Genomic DNA, 22,363 nt, shown 5'->3' with positions numbered 1-22,363 from the left:
ACCTGCTACTTCTGCGAATTCTGATTAAACATTCTGGGCAGAGGGACATAAATCCCTGGGAATGCTCTCAGGTCAGCACAATGCTCTAGGCTCAGCCAGGCCTAGAGGCTTATCACAGTCAGAAAATGTCCCACTTGCAAGAGGCCAGTTCCCACCTCCCATTTTGGCTTTCTAAGAACTATTCTTCCTTGCCAACCCTAGTTGTTTACACCTTGCACTCCCAAAGTCAGTGACTGCAACGAAGGGGATGAGGATCACTGAAATGAAAACACTGACTATAGGTTACCACACTGCATCACACCACGTTTCACTTGCAGCAGCAGCAAGGCAAAGCAGAAGGGAGGCCAAAACACAGAGGCATGTGGAAGACACAAAAAAATTAAAAAGCAGCAAGCAGAGGTTTTCTGCTGTAGCACTGGTAATACAGCTGTATGTCTTGTACTGTTACTTTCTATAAATACTGACATGAAGAAGATGGTCAAATGCTATTGATAAGGAAAGCTCAGATTTTCTGAGTTCCTTACAACAATATACTCCATAACTGCTTTACAGAGACTATTTTAAAAAGCTGAAATCTATTTTAATCAGAAGAATTCTTTAATATTTACCACTTTTCCTTATTTTACTTATATTCAATGATAATAATTCTTAAATTTTGTTGAAACTATCAAGAAAAGCTGTATGTTACATAATAAAGGGGCTGCAGATGATGGAGACCTTCAAGAAAAATGAGTGAAGAGGCATTTATGTGGTTTATAATCAAATTAGATTTGTAAGAGAAAAGAAATTGCTCTAAATTTCAGATGAAGCAAAGTGTGTGTAACTGCATAGGACATGCAGCATAGCTACAGCTTAAAAGATGATTGCTTTAAATTCACATCTAACTGGCCTGCAAAGCAACCTGTTAAAAATACCATATGTTTTCCTACAGTTGAATATTCAACAGGAGACCTCTTTTTGTGTGTGCATTTCATACTTGCAAGATTTGCACCTGTAGTTTTGAGCACATGATGCATTTGACAGACAGCTAATGGTGCTAATGAATTGCTCTGATCTGGGTGTGCAATTTATTGTGTGGGGGTAAAACACATGTCTGTGGAAGGCAAGGTGGGTTTCAGGCTCTCAGATCCCAGTCTCTCTCCTCCATCAAGTATTGCACTTTAAAATACCCATTGACAAGTTCCCCAAGGAATTTTGTTTCTTGGGTTTGGTTCTGTCAAATACACAGGTTAACTGCTTCTAGATCTACTGATGTAAAAAGAAGCTTTATAATAATGAAAGAACATTTTGTTTTGAAATCAGAAACACATGTGTGAATATTGATTTACATCAGTGCAGAAAATCTTTCCATCAAAGACTTTGGCTGTCTAGGAGAACTTATTTACTTACAAAATTGAGAGATTGGAGCGTCTATCTGGGGTACATTTCCTCCTTTAGCATTTAGCTTTTGCACTTGGGTAGGTGGCACAGGTTTGTGAGACTGGCCAGTGGCTCTGTACATGGCTTGGACCCACAGGATTCGGTCCTGCTCATCGTCACTCGCAAAAATCACCGTGTCTCCTTCCTTCACAGCGTTGAAGAATGTTCTGCCACCATCCAAACCTGGCAGGAAAGGAAGTGACAATGTAGTTTCACAGACTTTGAGGCCAGCCAGGAGATCTCCCCCTGTTTCCCACCCCACCACTGCTTGGGTGTTTCTTTACCCAGTCCCATGCTGCCCCCAATTCAGTCCCCTCTCCTGCAACACAGCCCACAGGTCCCCAGGTAAGCCAATTACTAAAACATGCCCCAACACACTTGGATTAATTGTTTCTCTCACCCTACAGCTCCATCTGTGCAAGTTCCATGTGGGCACCACTGGAGCCCAATTAAAAATGGGGTTTGAGAGGGAGGTTCCCCATTAGTCTGAAAGCATCAGTGCTCACACTGCAGAAAAAGGTCCTTGGGTGATATCCTTATTTCTATCTTTGCCCTGCTTTGGCACTCATCCTCCCATCTCCCTGATATGAGAATTAAGGGAATAAACAACCTACTATATCTTTTCTCATCTCCTCTGGGGACACCATTACCCAGGGCATGGTGAGGATCGCCATGCTTAGCAAGCTGTCCCACTGAAATAAAAGAAAAACAGTGCTTGTCCACTTGAATAAGGGTCTCAGCCACCAACAGGCACCTCCAGGTACCAGGGGCTTTCTGTCCCTGCCCCTTCCATGCACTGACATCCATCCTAGTGAGAATGGGGCAGGCAAAAATGCTCCCACAACAAAGACAAGCATAGCTGCTAGCCTTTTATTTAGGGAATATAATCTGAAGGCACAGGTTAGAACCATTACTCAATTTGAGCATTCAGGTCACAATAAAATTCCATTGGGATTTAAGTGTCTAATTCACTTAGGCTCCCCAGAAGAGATGAGTCCTTCCCTCCTCTGGTGCAACTCCTAGCTCTGTCCCTTAGATCTGTTTATAGTAAAGCCATGCATTGCTAATGATCAATATAAACACAAACATATTTAGAATAACGCTGGTCAGAGTTCAGCAGCAGGCAGGGAGAGGAAGAGAGGGGAGCCCCTTTGGAGTGGTGAGGGAGCTGCCACCTGTACCTGGCTGCGGGTCGGTGTAGTCCACAGTGTATCCGTCGAGCTGCAGCAGCTCTTGAGGTTCTGCTTTTTTCTCCCGGTAGCTGCACATAGCAAATGTATATTGACTAACCTGAGGAAAACCACAAACCTAAGATGGCACCGGGTGACCACCACAAGGCAATCCAAAGCGCTTACAGGGCGTTTGCAGGGACGGGGGATGGCGGGGTAATTTGGATGATCATTACCCATTAGAGAAAGAGACAGACTCAACTTCTTACCAGGCTTTTGCAAAGCCCTCTCTTAGCACACCCTCCTGCAGCACGCACCTCATTCTCCGCATCAGTACATACAGCGGTTTAATTTCCTCCAAAAGAGGAAGCTCTACGGCTTAAAACCCTCTATCATTCATCCCCAGACAAGTGCAAGAGTGACACCCTGTCACAAACAATGTGAGCTAAATTGCTAGGTGCCAGTCATATTAAAGCAATCTTAAGATGCCACTGATCTCGGCAGTTGTTGTCATCAGTGCTGTAAATGGCAGCTCTCACTCCTCTGAGGTACCATCTGCATGACACGATACATTCAATGTCAGGCTCTTGACGGAAGCCGGCTCAGCTGCGGGGCTGAGCGGGGCTCGGGATCGCCCGTAGGAGCCCATCAGGCCGCATCAGCCCCGCGCGTTCCCGGCGCGCCGCGATCCGCACGGCCGGCAAGGAGCTCATCCAGCCAGCGGAGGAGAGGATTCTCCGTGCCCCGGGCGAGGAACTCACAGGGAAATTTACTGTCAAATGATTTCAAATGACTTTGTTAAGGTTGTGTCACATCCTGGACGCCTGACGTAATTTTATTCGTCTGGACATTTTCTTGACCTCTGGAAGAAACTTTAAAACTCTGGTGGGTGGCAATGAATTGCGCTTGTCATTTTTTGGAAGCTGGGAGAGATCCTGAAAGATGGGAGCATGGATGGGCTGAGGGGTTTGCAGTCAAATTGCTCGGCTACAAAGATGCAAGCAACACTTATTTTAGTGGCATCTCTCACTAATAAAATGTAATTGATTGAAGTCGGGGGACCCGTCTATTGGCACAGCATTCCTCAGACACCACTCGGTTTACTGCTGCCCTCTATGGGCTTCTGCTCGCTGCCAGCCTGCTCCAGCAGCCCTGCCTGCACCGAGCCTTCCTCCAGGAACAGCTCCAAAAGCCACCTAAGAATAAACTCTATCATTAACACATTTGTGGGAGTAAGACTAAAAGCGATGCTTTAAGCATCTTGCATCCTCCTTAAAACTACCAGCACTGACGGAAGATTGACAAGTAGCAGACCAATAGCAGGAGCACACCAGTGCATATTCCCTGTTCTGAACTTTGCATGCCTACCATCGTATGGGCAACACAAAAATTAAAAAGATTAACACGAAGGAATCTAAAAATAACCCAGTGCCCCTCAGCACAACATTCAGACTCCTGCGGCGTTCATTCAGTCCTACTTGCAGTATGTTGCTGCCACCTCCTGGAGAAACTCCGGAATGTGCTTTATTTACGGGAAAATCCTAGAGATCTCGTCTGAGCGGTAAGGATTCGATTTCTCTGCGTTAGACAGCCTGAACTTCACGGACTGCATGATAAATGCAATTCCTGAAATAAGTCAGTGCTAACCTGTGCTGACATTTATTGAGAACCTTAATACCACTAATGCTTTTTTGCTTTTCCTGTATGGTCCATAGCAACAGGTAATTCATTCAGTAGTTCAGCTGTTGTTCTCTGACCCTGAACATGAGGTCTGAATTTTGGGCTTCTTCATATACAAGTAATTTCACTCCTCTTTGGATCCAGAAAATATTCTTCTGCCTTATCAATAAGACAATCATAGCAACACAGTGGCAATGTAGGGAAAAGGGCATTTCAGTGCTTGTATGTTAAAGGTTATAAATGACAGGTGTAGACAGTAGGCTCTGGTGGAGCCATCCTGGGACAGAGGCAAAGCAGACTGATCTCTCCTGTTAGAATGCACAGGATTTCCTTGAAAGAACATTGTTATTAGAAGAGACCTTCAAGAGAAACCTGCAGGTGGGTCTGTAATAGGCAGCAAGCCAGGGCTCATCCAGGTTCACATTCTACTTCTTCTCTACTCACACAGCTCAGAAGCCCAAGTTCAGGAATTGAGCTTGCTGGCAGGAGCAAGCCAAGGATCAGGCTGGAGAGAGGACAAAGCTAATGATGGCCTCTGGAAGAGGTGCCACCTGTGCCATGCAGAGTGCCTGCATCTAAACAACTCAAGCCACTGACTTCAAGGACTGGCAGACCAGCCTGGGTGCCCTCTCCTGCTGCCTGGAGCATTTACTGCTTGGGGTCAGAGAGAAGCTGGTGCCATGGCTACCAGTGCCATGTGGCTCCTTCCTTTTACAAGCAGTGGCAAAGCCAAGCCCAAGAAAATGAGATTCTAGAAAGCTCAGTATGTCACAGTTGTGCTTTGCTGCAGAACAACACTGTAGGGTCAAGAGAAGACTGCACTTGCCTTTCACCAGTCCTCCAAAATATTGTGCTTTACAGAGCCTGCTTTCTGTAAAGCTCAGAAGTGGCCAGACAAGTGAAACAGTTAATAGCAGAAATTAATCTTACAGCCTGCTGAGTTCACTCTGAACCATAGCTGAGTATGAGAGCGAGCGAGCAGATGGGATGGGCAAGATGAATGGTTTGAGTAATTGGAAAAAACACAGATACAGAGAGGAAACTGAAGGAAGACAGAGGAGAAATCTCTGCCCAGTGAGGGACAAATTCACAAAGCAGCTGGGATTTCATCCAGGGACTTGATGACAGCCAGGAAAGGAGCATCTAAGGAAGCTGAACTGAGAGAAAGTAAAAGAAGGGAACTAATCCAAGGCACCCCTGGTTGGTTCATTACAAAGAGGGGAAAACACTTTGAGAAATAATTTGAGACAAAAGAACATAAGGGAAAAAAAAGGTGGGGGAAAAGACAAAGAATTTCAGTAAAGGGGAAGCAGACAGCAGGAGACAAATGCCAAAGTTCACTATTCCCAGGCTGCTAAATTAAATCTGACTTTCTTGGCACTTGACCATATTCTGTCACCAGCTATATAATCCAACTGATTAATAAATACAGCAGATATGCATTAACCAGTTCTGACTTTGTCCTGGTTTCTCCACCAGAGACTCCTGCTCTAGCGAGCACTGCTTTCCCCAGGATCCTGCTCAAACCTGTTAATTGTCATGCCTCACACTCTGAGCTCAGTCATTTGCTCCCCCTTTTTTACTGTTGACACAACACCACCCTACTTGGGTTAAATTCTTTAATGGACCTTTTCTAAATTAACAGCATGCATTTTGTCCCAAGGGAGAGAAACTGTGCGAAGATACTGCCAGCTGTAATACAGCTTTCCACTTTGATGGGAGACTCTTGTCCTCTGGTTGCAGCTGTACGTTGCCTCCCAAGCCCTTTCCTGACAAAAATGAGCAGAGGAAAACACCTAGCTTTAAGAAAAAAATATGAAAACAGCAGTTTTCACATCTCAGCATATCCATTCAGCTCTAAAAACTGCACAAAACAGTTGTCCCAGCTCCTGTCTTCAATCAGGAGATGTGTGTGCTCTCCTGGGCAGGGCTGTGGTGGGAATTCATCCTCTGTGAGTCTGGGCAGGATGTGCAGGACCTACTGCAGGCAGGTGTAACTAGCTGTGGCATCAGTTTAACCAGCAGTTTCCAGATATTTTGTATGTATCATCACACCAGATTTTACAAGAATCACTATCTATGCCTAGTTCTCAGCAAGGGTCTAAGAGAAAACACGATTTAATATGATTATGGGAACCAGCTATGGATCATTCACCTTGGCTTGAAGACCACGGTCTAGGACTGCTGGTGTACCACACTGCAATTCTGCTGAATTATTTTCAATTTTGGGGTGATATTCAGAGTTACTGAACTCTTACTTCATTTCATTTTATCCCAAGTCAGCTGAGTTTTGCTAAAAGCAAGGACTGTCACTATTAGTCTAAATTATACTGAGTTTAGGGAGTCTGTCACTAGAACAATAGATCCAGGCGTAGACACTGCAACTGGTTTTAATCTGCAGAGAGTTGATCTGGTTCCAGCAACATTCTGCAAACACCATCAGACACAATCAGCTGAAAACTGCTTCAAGCTACTCAGCAGACATGTCATCCAGGTACCATGGAGTGTTACTTCCCATATGCTGCCAGAGCACTGAAATGGGGTTATGATAAGAGATGAACAGATTCAGTCTGAAATCTCAGTGTAATTAATTCACTTGCCCTTAAAAATCATTGTAAGAAATTTCCTATTGCAAAGCCAGCAAACCCACCATAACCAACCATGGTGTTATTGCCAGTACAGCACATCAGACCTTGCAAAGAATTAATACAAGCTCTGCCAGCTATCAAAAATCCCAGCTTCTGCATGAGGGTCTAATTGGCAAACTGGCTGAAATTTGTGTGCTGTGCTCAAGCAGCTGATACAGCAACTCAGGAAACACTTACAACATCTGAAATGGATGTACATTTTCTTTCCTAACCAGTCACAGAGAACTTTGCCCTAAATAGCTTAATTGCTTTTGCTTACCACTGCCACTGGCATTACTGCTGCCTTTACGAAGCATTTTCCTCGCTTGTGATGCTGCGGACCATTTCCATCCAAGCTCAGGGCCATATTCTGCCATCATTTTCACACTGCATATCTCAGGATTTAAAATTAGGCAAGTAACGAGTCTCTGCCATGTAATTTACATCTAATCAGTATTCTGCTCTTCTGCTGCTCATCTCAAAGGGTGTCTATGAGAAGGGTGGGCAGTGTACAGAGAGGACTGCGATTCATTCGGAAGGGAAAACTAACCCCTCTTAATGCACAGATCAGTGCTGGAGGAGCACACACCCTTGCCCTGCCAGCCATGCCATGCCATTCCTTGAGGGGCTGAGCCAAGCCCACCCAGCAAGGCAGGTGCTGGAGAGTTGAGGCTCAGGTCTAGAAATGACACAAAGGAGCTGATCGCAGCCACTACACCCAAACAAATCACTTCACTCCTGTATAACCCTTGCAGTTACACAGACACAGAAGGTGCGAGGGATTATTCCACCCAAATTACAAGGAAGTTATTGCTCCTTTCCCCTTCTCTCCAGGGCTTAACACAAGCCAAGTAGCAGTGGAAGCGCTCCCAGCAGAGCTGCTTTTTCTCCATACGTGCGCAAAGCCTCCGTTTTTGGCGGCAAGGCTTCACTGACACAAAAGAGACAAACTGCCATCAACACCTTCCTCCTTGGTGCCACCCATGCAGTTTGGCACTTTTGTGCCTTGTTTAAATAGTTATGAAGAGTTTGAGTATTTATTACCACGAATTTCTTAACCACTGGTACCAGAAGACAGAGTGGTACCACCCAATGGCACTGAAGGAATCAAGGCTGTGTCCATCTGAAACGAGGAAAGAGGCAAAGAGCACAAGACCATGAGGGGGAGGTTATTCTGCAAGCAACAGGAGATGCTGTAGCAATAGAAGATGCTACAGGTAAGGGACAAAGACAAGGGATCAGAAAGGAAATATTTAGTTACTCCTCCAAACAGCCTTGCCCTCCTGGCAGTGTCAGGGACTGACCAGACCACTATATGTCAAATGGACTTTATGCTTTGGGCTCTATCTCTCAACTCTGGTGCAGGCAGGAGGCTGGTGTGGATGAAGCTCCTGAAAGAGGGGCTGCTCCTTGTCCACTCTCTGTAACAAGAGCCAGCTCACCTTCCTGCAGGGGTTATTTTCTGCCTGTGGTTTAGCAGAGTTCAGAGCATCCTGGACATCAACACCTTTACTGCCAATCCCTGTTCGTATCAGCACCCATCCTTTGCATTGCATGAAAAGCAAATGACAAACATACGGACAGCAAAGTATTTTTATTCCATCTTTATTGCCTGCTGACATGTTCAATATGCTCAAACTACATCTGAGGGACTGCATAGAGAGTGTTTCTTGTTTATATTTGATGTACGGCAGAACACTTTACATTGCACCAAATGTTGAGCAAACGGTAACATAACAGAGAAGCTGCAGTGGCAGCTGGAATTTCTGAGGTGGGCTACAGAGACTCTCTGGGGGCAAAAGTCTGCTCATCTTATTCAAATGAATTGCTTTTCTGGCCAAATCCTGCTCTGATATGCCAACTGACGAATACAGACCTAGTAACATGAGAAAACATGGAATAACTCTGAGAGCTTCAATTCCACAGCAAGCTGAAGAATTTATAGCAGCTAAAAACCAGAGAAGCAACTGTAACCACACTGAAAGGCCAGAAGGCTCTGAGAGACAAGTCCAAACCTGCAAACCCTTGCACAGAAGAATATCAATAGAATTACTTATGGGAGAAATGAGGTTGGGAAAAATGACTCTGCTTTGGAGCATCCCTCTTCACAGGGAAAAAAAGAACTGAGAACTTTGTCTAACAGGACTGAATTGTCTCTCAGGGAAAAGCAATACCAGTTGCACTACAGGTGACCATGGACTGCCATAGCACTTCTAACTTCATTTCAGAAAATTATAAAGGAAACATACAGAGAAAAGCAATCCTCCAATCTCTGCCAAAGAACAGGGTCAGTATAAAATGTTCCCAAAAGGGAAAGGCAGATAGAGGCGTGCCCTGTGGCTGGTCCACACTACCTCCCCCTCTCTGTGGTCATTTTGACCCCACATGGAGTACAAAATGAGCACTTTAACTGCCTCTGCTGATCATACTTGGTTATGGGACTAGGTACTCAATGAGTCTCTCCAAATAGCCTCCTACTTACATGGCTCCCACACATCCTAAATCTCCTGTACTTCCCAAGGTTGGATTTCCTTATCTCCCCCACAGTTTCATGCTATGGAAGCCAGTCATGATGGCTAAAAGGGGATTGAATACAATTAAGCTTCCTATTGAGACAGCTGAACTTGGAGCAATAACTAACACAAAACAAAGGAACCAGCTTACCCCAGGTGATTTAGGACAGGTAAATCAGGTGTCTAAGGTGGAAGAGGGACTGCTTGGACTCCTCTCCTCACCAGCACGGGACAGCACATAAACAAGCATGCTCCAAATGTGGAGTCTGGTGCACCTGGTTTATACCACGTCTGTTCCTACACTTTGCCCCTCTACAGCAGACCTGCCATCTGCCTCATCAGCAGCAGGGTTTTACACTCTGAGCTGATCAGTTTGGATCTCTGGTCACAAGATCTCAGTTGGATCCAATGTTATTTTATCAGAGCATCTCTGTGTTGCTTTCATAGAAAACCCTGAACCAAGGTTTTATTCCTTACACTTGGAGACAACACACCAAGAGAGTCCAGAGAGGAGAGAGATGGACCCAAGAGGACTCTGTGACTTCCTCAGGTTGGTGTGAAGATGGATCACTCCCACTGGGGCCACACATTTCTGTGGCCAATGCAGTGGTTTCACCTGTCCTTGGAAGGTGAGGGAAGATCTAACACACAAAGTACTGAGCAGAACCTTTCTAGGTTACAGAGGACATCTGCCTGTTTCCTTGTTTCCTCTTTCCATTCTTTAGAGTGGTCAAATGTACAGGTCTAACGACAGGGAGGGCAAAAAGTGAAAACAAGAAAAAAGGGAAAAAGGAAGACACTGCAAAACGATGACTGCAAAATGATCAGTGAGAGCTGCAGACAATGAGAAGCAGTAATAAATGTGAAGGCAAGATAGATGTCAAGAATGATTTGATGCTGATTCTGACATAGCTAGTGATAAAACTTCTGTAGATTCAAATGGGCTCCAAATTTAACCTGGAGGTTCAAAAGAGAGCCCCAGGACCTCCAACCAAGACAGACTGAGCTTCTTCCTCGCCTCATTAATTCCTTATTAAAATTGATTCTCCATTTTATCAAGCATTCAAGTGCATCTGGAAACTCAAGGCTAGAAGTCTGCAACTGGGATATCCTTGAGAACACCCATACATTTAGAAAAGAATCCATGATTAACAGCCACCCTGCACAGAACCACAACTCAGCATCAATCACATGGCACTGAAAATGGCCAGAGGACAGACTCAAGTACTTCATGTTGTGATTTAAGATCACTTCTAGTTACATCTGTTACCTGGACCAGGACAAAGAATCGTTTCTTCCATCTCTTCCAAACATTTTTACCAATGGCCCATAAATACCTAGGAGAAAAGAACAGGTGAATTCAGCACACAAGTGTTAATTTGTTCTCTTGCTTTTCATTATATTCTGTTTACACTTAGAAACTGAAGTTAATGCACAAGAAGGAGCAATTACAAGACTCTCAAGCTCAACAGCATTCATGAATGGGTTTATTTCTAGCCTGAACAGATTACCTGAAAAGAAAGTGACATAAAAATCTTACAGACCCTTAATGTAACACAGTATTAATTCTCTCTTTCCTTTTGTCTTTCACAACTTGCTCAGGATTTGAAGCTCTTTAGTGTCAGTGAATAGCTACAACATGGTTGGATGGGTGAAGAATGCATTTGCAGCAGAAGAATTAAGGGAGAGAAATCCAAAATCTTCTTTAGCCTTCATAAAACCATTTTGCTGAGGGGAGCTGTCAAACAGAGGGACATTTCCTACATCAAACCCAGCACACAGGACCTCAATATCCTCTGGACTGACTAAACCAGGGCACTTCACTGAGCAGCTCTAAGATGAAATCCAAGAAATTGCTTGGCTACAGATAATTCAAGCAAACTGAATAATCTCTGAGGAGGAGTGAATTTACTGTTTTCTACAAAGGAAGAATTAACTTTAAAAATTAATGTCAAAATAAGCATTTAATCTCTGTGATGAATTGGCCACTGTGACACTATAACACAAACACTGGCAAAACTAGTGGCAGCACCAGGCTAATAATAAACATAAGGATATTATTCAGCATTAATATGTTTTATGTATCATTATAATTACTTCAGTTCTGGCTCAATAAATACAAAAAATATTTCATTTTTGGTTATGCAAGGGGTTCCTTATGCCAGAAGCGATCTAGCATACACTTGGTGAATGTTTAAATCACAAAACTCCAAGTCATGCTGATGTGGGCTTTGAGTCCTTGGCTAGTCCAAGACGAAGGTAATAAATATCCTTTTGGCTATTGCTGCTAACATCAACAGAAAGATAATCTCAGTTCTGGTAGCAAGAGGTATAAACCTCAGAGTTTTATAGGTAGATCAAATGTTAGTAGATTTAGATTCTGATTTTGAGAAATCAATACAGGGAGACACAGAATAACTTAAAAAAATATATTATTCTCAGTAAGAGAGTTGGACAGTTCATCTATCATTTCTCACAGGAAAAAACATAATTTCCCATGAGGAAAACTGTTTAAAATTTAAACTGTTTGGCTCATATGCATTAAAAAAGACTATGCTAAAATATGGAAAGTGCACTGTAAATGACTGAAATAATGCCATTTTTATATGTATCTTTCTGCTTCACCTCCTGTGAACTTGAGAAAAAGAGTTTCTCTTTGAGAACCTTAAAAAGCAAAATTTCCTAATGCACATTCAAAACAAAATGACTTTAGGTTGAGACAAATGTTTACCCAGAGTGCTTCATGTTTTGAGGCTTATCCATTCGCACAGCAAGCTTGATCTTCAGGTCTTGATCAGGGCAGTTTTTGGAAACAGTCATTTTGTGCCACTCTGACTGCTTTGGGCTGTTGGGAGTAGGGTGGAGAACAACCTGTAAGAATTAAAACAAATAATGTTAAAGGGAAAAATTATTCATAAAATGGGGTTTAACGGGGAACATTAATAATGTGTAACAAAAATACTTCAGATGACCTAGTTTTGTCCTAGAAGTCAGTCTGGATATGCCTATTCACATCAATGAGGATGGCTTTTTATTGCTTTTTTAAAGTACAGCTTGTTATTTTGAGATTCGTTCATATATTCTTTGGGTCCTCAGTCAGCACACAGGGCTGTGCAGGCAGAGCTGCATGATCAGTTCCTGTCATTTCAGGAGGGTACATCTGACTGTGCTATGACAGCAGATAAAATCTGCATCCCATGTCATGACATGAGTGGCTGCAGGACTCTGCTTCCATTTCATGCAGCAGGAAATGCTGGGAGGATCTCCAGCTGCAGCACATCCATTCAACACCAGTGACTGCACATGAACACCAATGGCTCAAAGAAACTGAAAGCTCCAAGAGGTGAATAGTCTTTCCTGATCATAGCTGTGCTTTTCCCACTCATTCATTACCTCTACAAAGCAGAGCAGCTCCCTGGAGAGTAAGATACAGAGCATTCCCCTAGGACAACACCACATCCACCATCTTCTCCTGGTATTTCCACATTTCCTCTGAGGTGGCATAATCCCCTCCCACCTACACCTGCTCCCCTTCACTCTCAGAGGTGACTTTGCCTGGTACAAATTAATTCAAGTTTCCACTGTGCTGTAGTGAGATGAATCTTCTTTAAATTCATTAATCTTTACGCAAACAAATTGTTTCACAATTCTTACAAATGGCAGCATTCACCCTCATTAACTGGTGTGCTGCCATCACTCATTTCTTGCTCATGCTTAGTCTATGCTCCTGCCAAACTCCAGCCCAGACTATAATCTTGTATTCCTCTGCTCTTCAACTTTGCTGCTGATTCAACAATCTAGGGGCTGTTTTCCACCAAAATGTCATTGATCTATTATCCTCTCATGAATTACTGTAAAACTTATTTTATTGCCTCCTCTAAAGCCTGTGGTATACATCAGTAGATCCTCAACTTTACCCTTATCCATTAATGTTATTTATCTCTTCTTTTATTGAATTGCTTTCTCCGTGAGGAATCTGAAGCAGTTATTAGTCACACAGATAACTGAGCAACACCAGTCTGTGCTGCATCACTCTTGGAAGAAAACACATTCAAGCAAATCCTGAAGATGAGAAATGAGTTCTCCTTGAGGCAGGGGGTGTTAGAACCATGACAGACCCAAGCTCTGAGCAGCATCCAAGGAACCCCAGTGCCAGGTCATGCAAGAACATCCACCTGTGCTAAGTTGCATCTCTTAGTGAGGGAGCAGCCATTCTGTGTGTTTGGGATGCTCTCTGCTTTGATTTCTAACTCTTTTATCAACAAAAGACAAAAACTTTTCTCAGTGGTGCTGCAATTCACAGCTCTTCCCCTCCTTGCCCTCAGTAGATGAAGCACTGGCATGGCTGAAATCCATGGGAGCCTTGCCATTGGCTTCAATAGGGTCAGGATGTATTCCCATGCCTTCAGCTGCCCATTCAGCAGTGCAGGGCTTGGGAGCATTTTCCAGTTCTCCCCTGGATAAAAGTGGTGAGCTGAGGAGTGGCGGCCGCTTGCCAGCTCAGCACTGGCAATAGAAAGTGGGCTTTGTACCCGCCTGGCAGAGCACAAAGCCACTGCTCAAAGGGTGGCTGAGCAGGGGTGTTTTGTGTATAAAACCTGCTTTCCTCCTCTCTCCATGCAGGCAGGTTCCTGCCCACTCCAACAGCTACACCAGGGGCTTAACACACTCCCGGTTTCATTATAATTTAAAGAAGAAATCTTGATGCAGCCTGAGCAGACACGCGTCATCCTTCGGCCGCTCCGGGTACACCGAGCGTCCCTTTGAAGTCTGGCCGACTGAAAGCACTGGTGGCCATGGGCCAGGGGGAATCTCTGCCAGCTCCCCACACTTGCCACTGCTGGCCTGTGTCCTTCAGCCTGCAGAAACTCAGGGCTGAGGGATGGTTTCCTGCTGGACTGGGAATTAAAGCACATTGGTAGGGCTGGCTCATCAGCCTTTCAGGGCAAGAGGGGTTGCTTTGGGTGCTGACATCTTTCTCAGAACAACATGCACAGCTAATTGCTTCCCAAGACCAGCAAAGTCAGCAGTGCTCATGGCTGCCAGTGGAAACAAGGCTCACAAAGCAAGAGGGGCTGCACTGAGTGTAACCACTCAGGGGAAAATCCCTGAATGGCAGCGCGGCTGGCTGGGTGAAAAGCTCTTCTCAGCATGCCACAGTGGATAAAGGCAGGGTGCCAGGCTGTTTGAAGTAGGAGGTTTTGAAAATAATCCTGAAAATATTATGATGCTGTGCAGCAAAACAATTGTAGGTTTTCAGCTGTAGTACTGCAGCTTAGAGGGGTCATCCTCTTTGTCAAAAAAGGAGGACAGGGAGAAAGGAAGGATCAAGGTGTGGATGAGAAAGTCTGAAGGGGCTGTGACTGCCTTTGAAGAGAAGGTTGAGAGGGGAAAAGAGGGGGTAGCTTTGCTTTTCTCTCTCTCAAGTGCAAGAACAAAGGATACTTCATGAACATGAAAACACAAATAATTAAAATGAACATGAATTACATGAGACAAAATTGCACACAGCATTCTCCACAATAAAGCTATAAATTTAAATCAACAGCTCACTAGGTCCTGGGAGAATGTTTTAAACTTTTATGAACAGGATTAACACAAAACCATGTTAATTAGGAAAATTGTTGAATGAACAGAGACTCTTCCTTGTCAAGGCACAAACAGTCATGGAGTTAGCAAGAAACACCCCAACAGGTTAGTCCATAACTGGAAATATAATTCTTGGGCTTGCAACAGGATCAGTGGCTTTCCTGGCCATGGATTTCTTGGCCATAGCCATACAGACAGGATGGAGTGCTGCAGGGCTGGGCAGACAGAGCCCAGGCTGCCCCTGGAGATCACCTGGGTCATGCTGAGCCACAACAGGAGGTGCCAAGTCCTCTTACCCCCAACTGATTTTCATGGAGTCATCATCACACTGATCTCAGCCTGAGAAGCTGAGGAAGGCATGGCAAGGAGTTTGCTGCCACTTCTGCCTGGGGCCAACACAAATTAAACAGCTGCACAAGATCCATGGGGACAACTGAAGTGCCCCAAAGCCATAGGAAAGTGCCATCCTCAGATATGCTGGAGCTGTGGGCTGCAGTGATCAAGGGCCATCGGTGCCAGGGCATTGCATTAGGGACCACAGACAAGGGGCAGAGATGGGAAGATTTGCTCTGTGGCCAATACCCCGGGAATCTGAGCTCTTTGCTGTTAACACTATTGATGGGAGCAATGAATCCTCATGTTTCACTCCCAGTCCAGCCCCACTGAAGCCACCAGCTCAGCCACCATCACCCCCAGGGAAGCCAGGGCTCCAAGCCTTTTGCAGGAGTACTGCAGTCAGTGCTTTCAAAAGCTCAAACCGTGCACCGGCTGCTCAGCAGATATGAGAGAAACTTCACAGTCCCTTGCCAAACTTAAATCCCCTCTTTTGCTTCAGCATAATCCCCTTTTCTGCCTCAGGAATGTCCATTTCCGCAAGCAACCTTTGAGGCTTTCCGGGCTGCCAATATTGCACACAAGATCCTCTGCCTTTGCTCAGAGCAGGCACAGCCAGCTGAAATGCTGCCATTAAAAACTCACAACAAAGACAGCATGCGAGATGCACTCCTCTCCAGCAGTGCAGAGCTCGCTTTCTTTCCCCCTCCTGAAGCTTGGCAAAAAAGCAGAGCATGTTGTGCTCCAAAGATATTTCTGTAGGGGAGAGATTTCTCTAGAAAAGCAGGGCCAGAAGGAAACATTATTAAACTCAAAATCTCCTTACCCTCCCAAGCTCTTTGTCCTCCAGAGCCAGCACTCCTGTGCTCTCTGTGAACAGCTTCACCTTCACTGCAGGAAGTGCATGGGTTGTCGTGAAGTCTCCTTGGGTGCCCCAGCTGTGAAAAGAAGGACAGAGAGGTGTTCAGCTCAGCTGCAACACTGCTCAGGCATGAAAGAGTTAACCTAAAAAGTGTCTGACACAAGCTGAAGTGGTTGGGTTTGTGAGCGACAAGGGCATTAATTATCTTATTTGGGAAATGTGGGACAGATGTTTGGAAAACCCATGATGATCCTTTGGGGAAATAAAGAGAGCATCTGGGAGCAGCACGAAACCAAGTTTGAGAGAATTTTCTTAGTTAGAAAGAACAATGTCTTCTGCAGTGCCAGCCTATGCAGTCACAAGAGAAGCAGAGGATTGAAGACATCCGCACCCAGGATCTCTGTAATCACTCATGCCTGTCCTCCTTTCTTGGCTAATTAACCTCTGCTTTCCAGGCTGAGAGTGAGGTTTGCTTTTTCTGAAGAAACTGCAACTTAACCTGGGTTGCTTTCCAAGTCTCAGCCCAATCCAAGTTTAAATCCAAGCCATTATATCTGGAGTAATCCTAGTTTGCTAGGGCTACAGAGCAGGACACCAGCTCCTTGTGGGTGGGATTGCAGTGGCCAGGAAGATGCCACCTCTGCAACTACACCATCAACCACTGTCTACTATTTGTACTCTCTGAGTCATTCCCTGGCTTGGAAAGGAGTGCTATGGAGGCTGAATTATCCACAGCCTCTAGACACAATGTCTCTAGAGGATATCTACAAGTTTCTGCAATCACAATTTGCCCAAATGCAGAGAAAACATGAACTCATTCCATGTGGGACCCTGCCAAGAGCGTGCCATGAGCAACACCTCTGGGTGATGTGGTGGAACCCACACTGCAACCCAGAATGCTGTAAGCCAGATGATTACACCACAACTCACAAACCACTTCTATTCCCCCTCACTCTGTTAATGACACTTTCTCACTTTAGGCTGTCCTCAAACTAGATCCTCAGTTAAAGAAAGGTAATTCCCTTGAAAAGGCTCAGAAGACATGGTCCAGTGACTAGATATTCCTCAAAGATGAACAAAAAGCAGCAGGTTTAGCATTTGGGAAATAATCAGTAAAAGTAATTCACTTCTCCTTGTGCTCCAGGAGTATGGGTTTATGCGTTGCTCCCCACTGAGCAATTCTTGTCCAACTGAGCTCAGTAGATGAGCATGTTCAGCACAGAGCTGATTAACAAACTTGGGTTCTTCAGCACCTTTGCTCTGAAGCTTCCTCTTCTGGTGTCCCTGTTTCACATCTTTCGTCTTTTATAATGATGCATCAAACCTCCACCAGTGCCAGACAGCAGAGGTTTGGCTTAAATTATCTATAGCACTAGAGGTCCAGTCAGGTCCTTTACATAATATCTTTTTCATGTGTGAGCCATCAATTACCTAAAAAATATTTCAAGGGTGAGAAGCAAGAAACAACTTAATTTTCTAATCACAGATTCAGGTCACAGGTTATGTTTTCGCTCAAAAAACTGCGTTGTCACCAGGAGGGAAAGTAGAAAGATTATCTTGCTTTGGGTAAGAGGCAAAAGTAAGAAAATATCCAACCTTCCACTGTGTATTTTGACAGCATCTGCTTTATAGAACTCGTATCTCTGTTTACTATTAAAAAGCTCTTATTTGCTGAAGCATTCCCAGACCATATGTTATCAACAAATGTTACTAACCAAATACAAACAGTAATTTTCATTAGGTTTCCTTCATGGGAACAACATTAACCACAAAGAGAATAAATGTTTCAAATGACAGCAAACATACATAGCAAACCCTTGACAACACTGGTGCTTACATATTCATACCCCCAAAAGCCCTGAAAAGATCTGCGCCAACAAATGGAGACCATCAAAAGTTGAGTTTTGTGCTGGTTGGAGCCTGTGGTGATGTCATTAGTTGCCATAGTGATGCTCAGCATAAGGCCATAATTCAAGCCACTGAAACATCATTTGTATTCAATCTGAGTACCCAGTTTATCTGGGCTGTGTATTAAATTATTGTTCAGAAAATTATCTCTGGACAGTAGCTAGGTATTAGCATCTTCTGAGGGACTAACAGTGGAATGGTTTCATTTCCATATTTAATCATTAAGCAGGTTATCACTGCAGGAGTTCATTTGTTGGGAAAGTGCACTGGGATCCATTGTGGACAAATGCCATGAAGTAGCCATGCTATTTTGTCCCCCTATCACAGATCTCATGCTGACACCTCAAAGCAATAAAACATCTGCAAAGGCAGACAGACAAATGTCATCTGGCCAAAAGGACACACACATACAGATGGATACATATGGATGTACAAACACCACAAAAAGTACACCGGCAGAACAATCCTAGCAGTACTTCCTCAATCAGGACAGTATTAACTATCTGAATCCTGCCTGAACCCCTTAGCTCAGCATTTCTTATTGGCCAGGGCATCCCAAAGTCTGGAACTGATAAAGAAATGCTGCTGTGCACAGAGAATTTACTAGAATCATGGCCCTATTTATGGCATCTTGCTGTTCCAGTGCTCTCACCAGGATCTACTTTTGTCTCCAGGGTTTCTTATTTAGGATTCAAACTTAGGATAAGCAGCTAAACTCTTCTGGCTGCAAAGTGCCAAAGGTTGAGATATGCCCCAGGGGCTAACTTGACAGATGCTGGCCCTTGTTTTACCTTTTACAAGCATAATAAGGAGATCATGACTGTAGACTTTGTGTCTACAGATTCACCTAGAGGTGCCATCACAGTTACTGACCAAACAGCCTGAAGTGCTGCGATTTTATCCTGAATGGAACAAAAAATGACACATATCCAGAGGGTGTGAGTGGCCAACAAGTAACAGAGGTCAGCTCTTGTCTCCCATTACCTCCCCAGCCTCATGGAGCACTGGAAGGATGGGCTCACCTGTGTGATTTCAGGAGCTGTCACAGACACTGCCCTCACTCACACACGAGGGGCTGTGATGCCATTGCCAATGCAGGTGCCAGGCTGCTCAGACCTAGCTGCTCTCAGCTGTCTTGGACTGCTGATCTTAAAACCTTCAGGTTGATGCTATTCAGCCCTTCCCAATTTATGGCCCAAATCTGTAAGACCACTCTCCTCCCCTTGATGCTGTAACCAAGCTCTTACCCTTTCCTGCCATAAGGTCACTGCAGAAACAACTGTCATCACCCCATGGAAGTGCAGGGCTTTACTGATCTTTGGCTGTGGGGCTGAGGGCTTCTAAAATGCAGATATAGCAATTAAAAACTTACTCACCATATAGCTAAAAAGACAAAAAAATTAAAACACTGTGGCACTGCTAAGTGTTCACCACTTCAGCTAAAATTCATGATTGAAATACTATTTGGGATATGAATAAGGCTTGAGAAAAATCCTGTAAAGATCCCTGTCCTGACTGCACTCATGTATCACATGAAACCAGGCAGGAGGGTCTCTGACTTCAACTGCTTTTCTTCACAATATCCTGCTTATGTGACCTACAATTTTCTCAGCTGTCCTTGAGAGACACTGATGTAGTAATTTCTGTTCAATTCAAGTATGCAAGTTCCTCTAAGGGAAATTTTAGCACCTGTGACCTTCCTATAAGTGAACATACACATTTAATATCCAGGAAAATTCATTAAACTCTTACATTAATATACTGTGCTCTCCAGCAAGTCTGCTCAGCCCCTGCCTAATTTAAAAGAGTCACCCTTCTTCCATCAATGCTCTTGTAACTTGATGTAGGCAGAACACTGATGCCCGTGATTTATATAAATAATGAACAAGTGCAACTGGGCTGCATTGCTGGGCCATGAATCAGCCCTGCTAACCAGGCTAACAGGGGAGCAGCTGCAGAGCCATGTGCTTTCTACAGGGGGGACATTTAAACATCATCTATGACCACTTCTCATGGGCTTCAAAATTACCACAGGGTATCTTTTATCCCTGCATGGAATAAACATTAAAAATCAGAAAATGCATGGAATAAACATAAGAAAATAAGAAAATGAAAGTGAAAATGTGTACTAAAGGAGAGCTATGCTGTCCCCTCAGTGGGCTTACTCCAGGTGTTGACCATGATGCTCACTGGCCACAGCAGTTTCCTGGGACAATCTTCTCTGCCAGAGATGCTGCCCTTCTGCCTTGTTCCCATAAATTCAGCACTTCAGTAAAAAAGCCATGCAGAATAATATTCCTACCTGTTGGCCAGATTTGCAGGAGTTTACTGAGCCACCTGCTCAGTATAGTTTTCCCAAATTAACCGATTCAGCAGCAGTGCCTGCCCTCCCAAGACAGGAACATGTCCTTGGGAAGGCAGGGCACGGCAGGCAGCTGCTTCCATCCCTGCAGGGTCACCAAAACCAGCAGCAGCATCACCTGCCCTCCTGCACAGCCTGCTGGCTGTGTGCAAGGGCAGAGAGTCCAGCTGAAAGGCATTATTGTATGTGACCATGTTTGGGACAACAGTTGGAAGGGCACTTCAGCCTCCCTTGGTGTCCTCTACTGTCAGAATGGGATCTGGTGAGGATGCCATGACTGGCCAGCCTGGCTACCTCCCTCCCTTGTGCAGGGCTGGTGGAGAGGGTTGTGCTTCATGCATTTCTCTTCATTTACAACCCTCATCTCTCGTCTTCTGACATGTCTGTGTCCCTCCTGGTGTACTTGTAGCTAGGTCTCCAAAGTGAGCTGGCTGGTGAAGGGAAGTTCATCAAGAGGGCAGCACAGACAGCCTGACAGACACTGCCTGGGCTTGGTGACTGCTTCACCTTGTGTGCTGTGATGCTTTTAATCCAGCCTTGGTTTCTCACCTTACTGTGGTGCCCAGTCATGGTCCCTGCTGGATCTGGATCCTGCTCTGAGGATGGAGAGTTCAGATCCCTAGAGTGCATTACTGGAGACTGAAATGCTACATACAGTCTCAGTACAGTTCTCCCAGAAATCCTGTCTAAAAAATGATGGCTTTATTACTTTAGCACACTCCTCCCCTCCCATAAGAGACCTTTAAATCTTGGGCCATAAATCATGTATGCCCATGCTAGAGCACTGGGAAAAACAGAGTTAGAGCAGAAGCACACCAGGCACTGAGCTAACCTACCTTCATGCAGCTGATGGAGAAGTGCCCCTTTTCCTCTAATGTAATGCTAAGCTGTGTTTCTTTTCTACATATTCCTAGAGACACAGGTGAGGAGGAAAATAAACAGGTTTAAAGTATCTTTAACAGTTAACTATATATGAAGAAGCACACAGGATAGCTTTTTACTATATTCTCTAATGCTTTATCTATACCAGCCATTCAAAAACATGAACTAGAGGTTGATGACCACAATTGTCAGTGATCTACCTGAACTTCCCTTGCCCATACATGGAGGCAATAGTTCATTATAACTGAGCACAGACAGACTCACTCAGGTCAACAGCAAAACCTCATGCAGGCATGGCATTAATCCCACTGGGATGAAAATATCCATTTTTTAAATGAAAAGAGAGCTTGGGAACTTCCAGGAACACCATAAACTAGACAATGGTGATCCTTTCACAAGCAGAGGCTGGAAGAGCTGACAGCTCCTTGTAGGAAGCAGTGCAGGTGAGGCACTGAACTGGCAGGGATGTGGCAGAACAGATGTGTCTGTGACACGTGGCAGAGGCAGGTGCTCACACCTGCACCAGCTGGGTCACAAATCCATAATAAACAGAAGCAGGGCATCCCAAAGCCTTTGAGAAAATACGTACTCTTTGCAGCTCTTGTGCGTAATAGAAATGGATAATAGATTTTTCGTTTGTGTCTTTGGGATTTGAAAAAGCCCAAAGGCACAGAAGAATTCTGGCATTTTTTAGGCACTCCAAGAAAGCTCACAGGCTGGGTCACACACCTGGAGACCTGTGGGATGCACAGACAACTCCACACACAACTCTGTTCCAGCAGGAGAATGCCATGAACAAATGCCAGTCTGGGACAGCTACAAACTAGTTTGTGACTTCCTACAGCAGGACTGCAAACCTCAGTTGAAAACCCACAAATTTAGGGGACTGTACTACTGTGTAAATGTGCCTCAGTCACCTGCTTTGTGCTCCTGCTACTGCAATAAGGAGAGATCTAATTAAATCAGTAGAGTTAGGCCTTAATTTGCCTCATCCCAATTTAGAGGCAGCAAGCAGATGA

General features: G+C 44.5%; 1 protein-coding gene across 13 annotated transcripts in view; it reads right to left on the bottom strand.

Annotated features, from left to right (window-relative positions):
• Nucleotides 1–22,363, bottom strand: part of CADPS (calcium dependent secretion activator) — a 202,736-nt gene that overhangs the window by 94,933 nt on the left and 85,440 nt on the right. For all 13 annotated transcript variants that reach the window (XM_064723741.1, XM_064723742.1, XM_064723745.1 and 10 more), the window contains exons 7-11: nt 16,157–16,268; nt 12,140–12,279; nt 10,679–10,745; nt 2,601–2,709; nt 1,390–1,602 (exon numbers count right to left, since the gene is read on the bottom strand). In XM_064723741.1, the coding sequence (XP_064579811.1) occupies nt 1,390–1,602; nt 2,601–2,709; nt 10,679–10,745; nt 12,140–12,279; nt 16,157–16,268 (641 nt within the window). The remainder of the gene's footprint in view (nt 1–1,389; nt 1,603–2,600; nt 2,710–10,678; nt 10,746–12,139; nt 12,280–16,156; nt 16,269–22,363) is intronic.

The sequence above is a fragment of the Zonotrichia leucophrys genome, chromosome 12, assembly GCF_028769735.1.
Source record: "Zonotrichia leucophrys gambelii isolate GWCS_2022_RI chromosome 12, RI_Zleu_2.0, whole genome shotgun sequence".
Lineage (NCBI taxonomy): Eukaryota > Metazoa > Chordata > Aves > Passeriformes > Passerellidae > Zonotrichia > Zonotrichia leucophrys.
The sequence above is the reverse complement of the archived record's forward strand: the minus strand, read 5'-3'. Positions and strand labels throughout refer to the sequence as shown.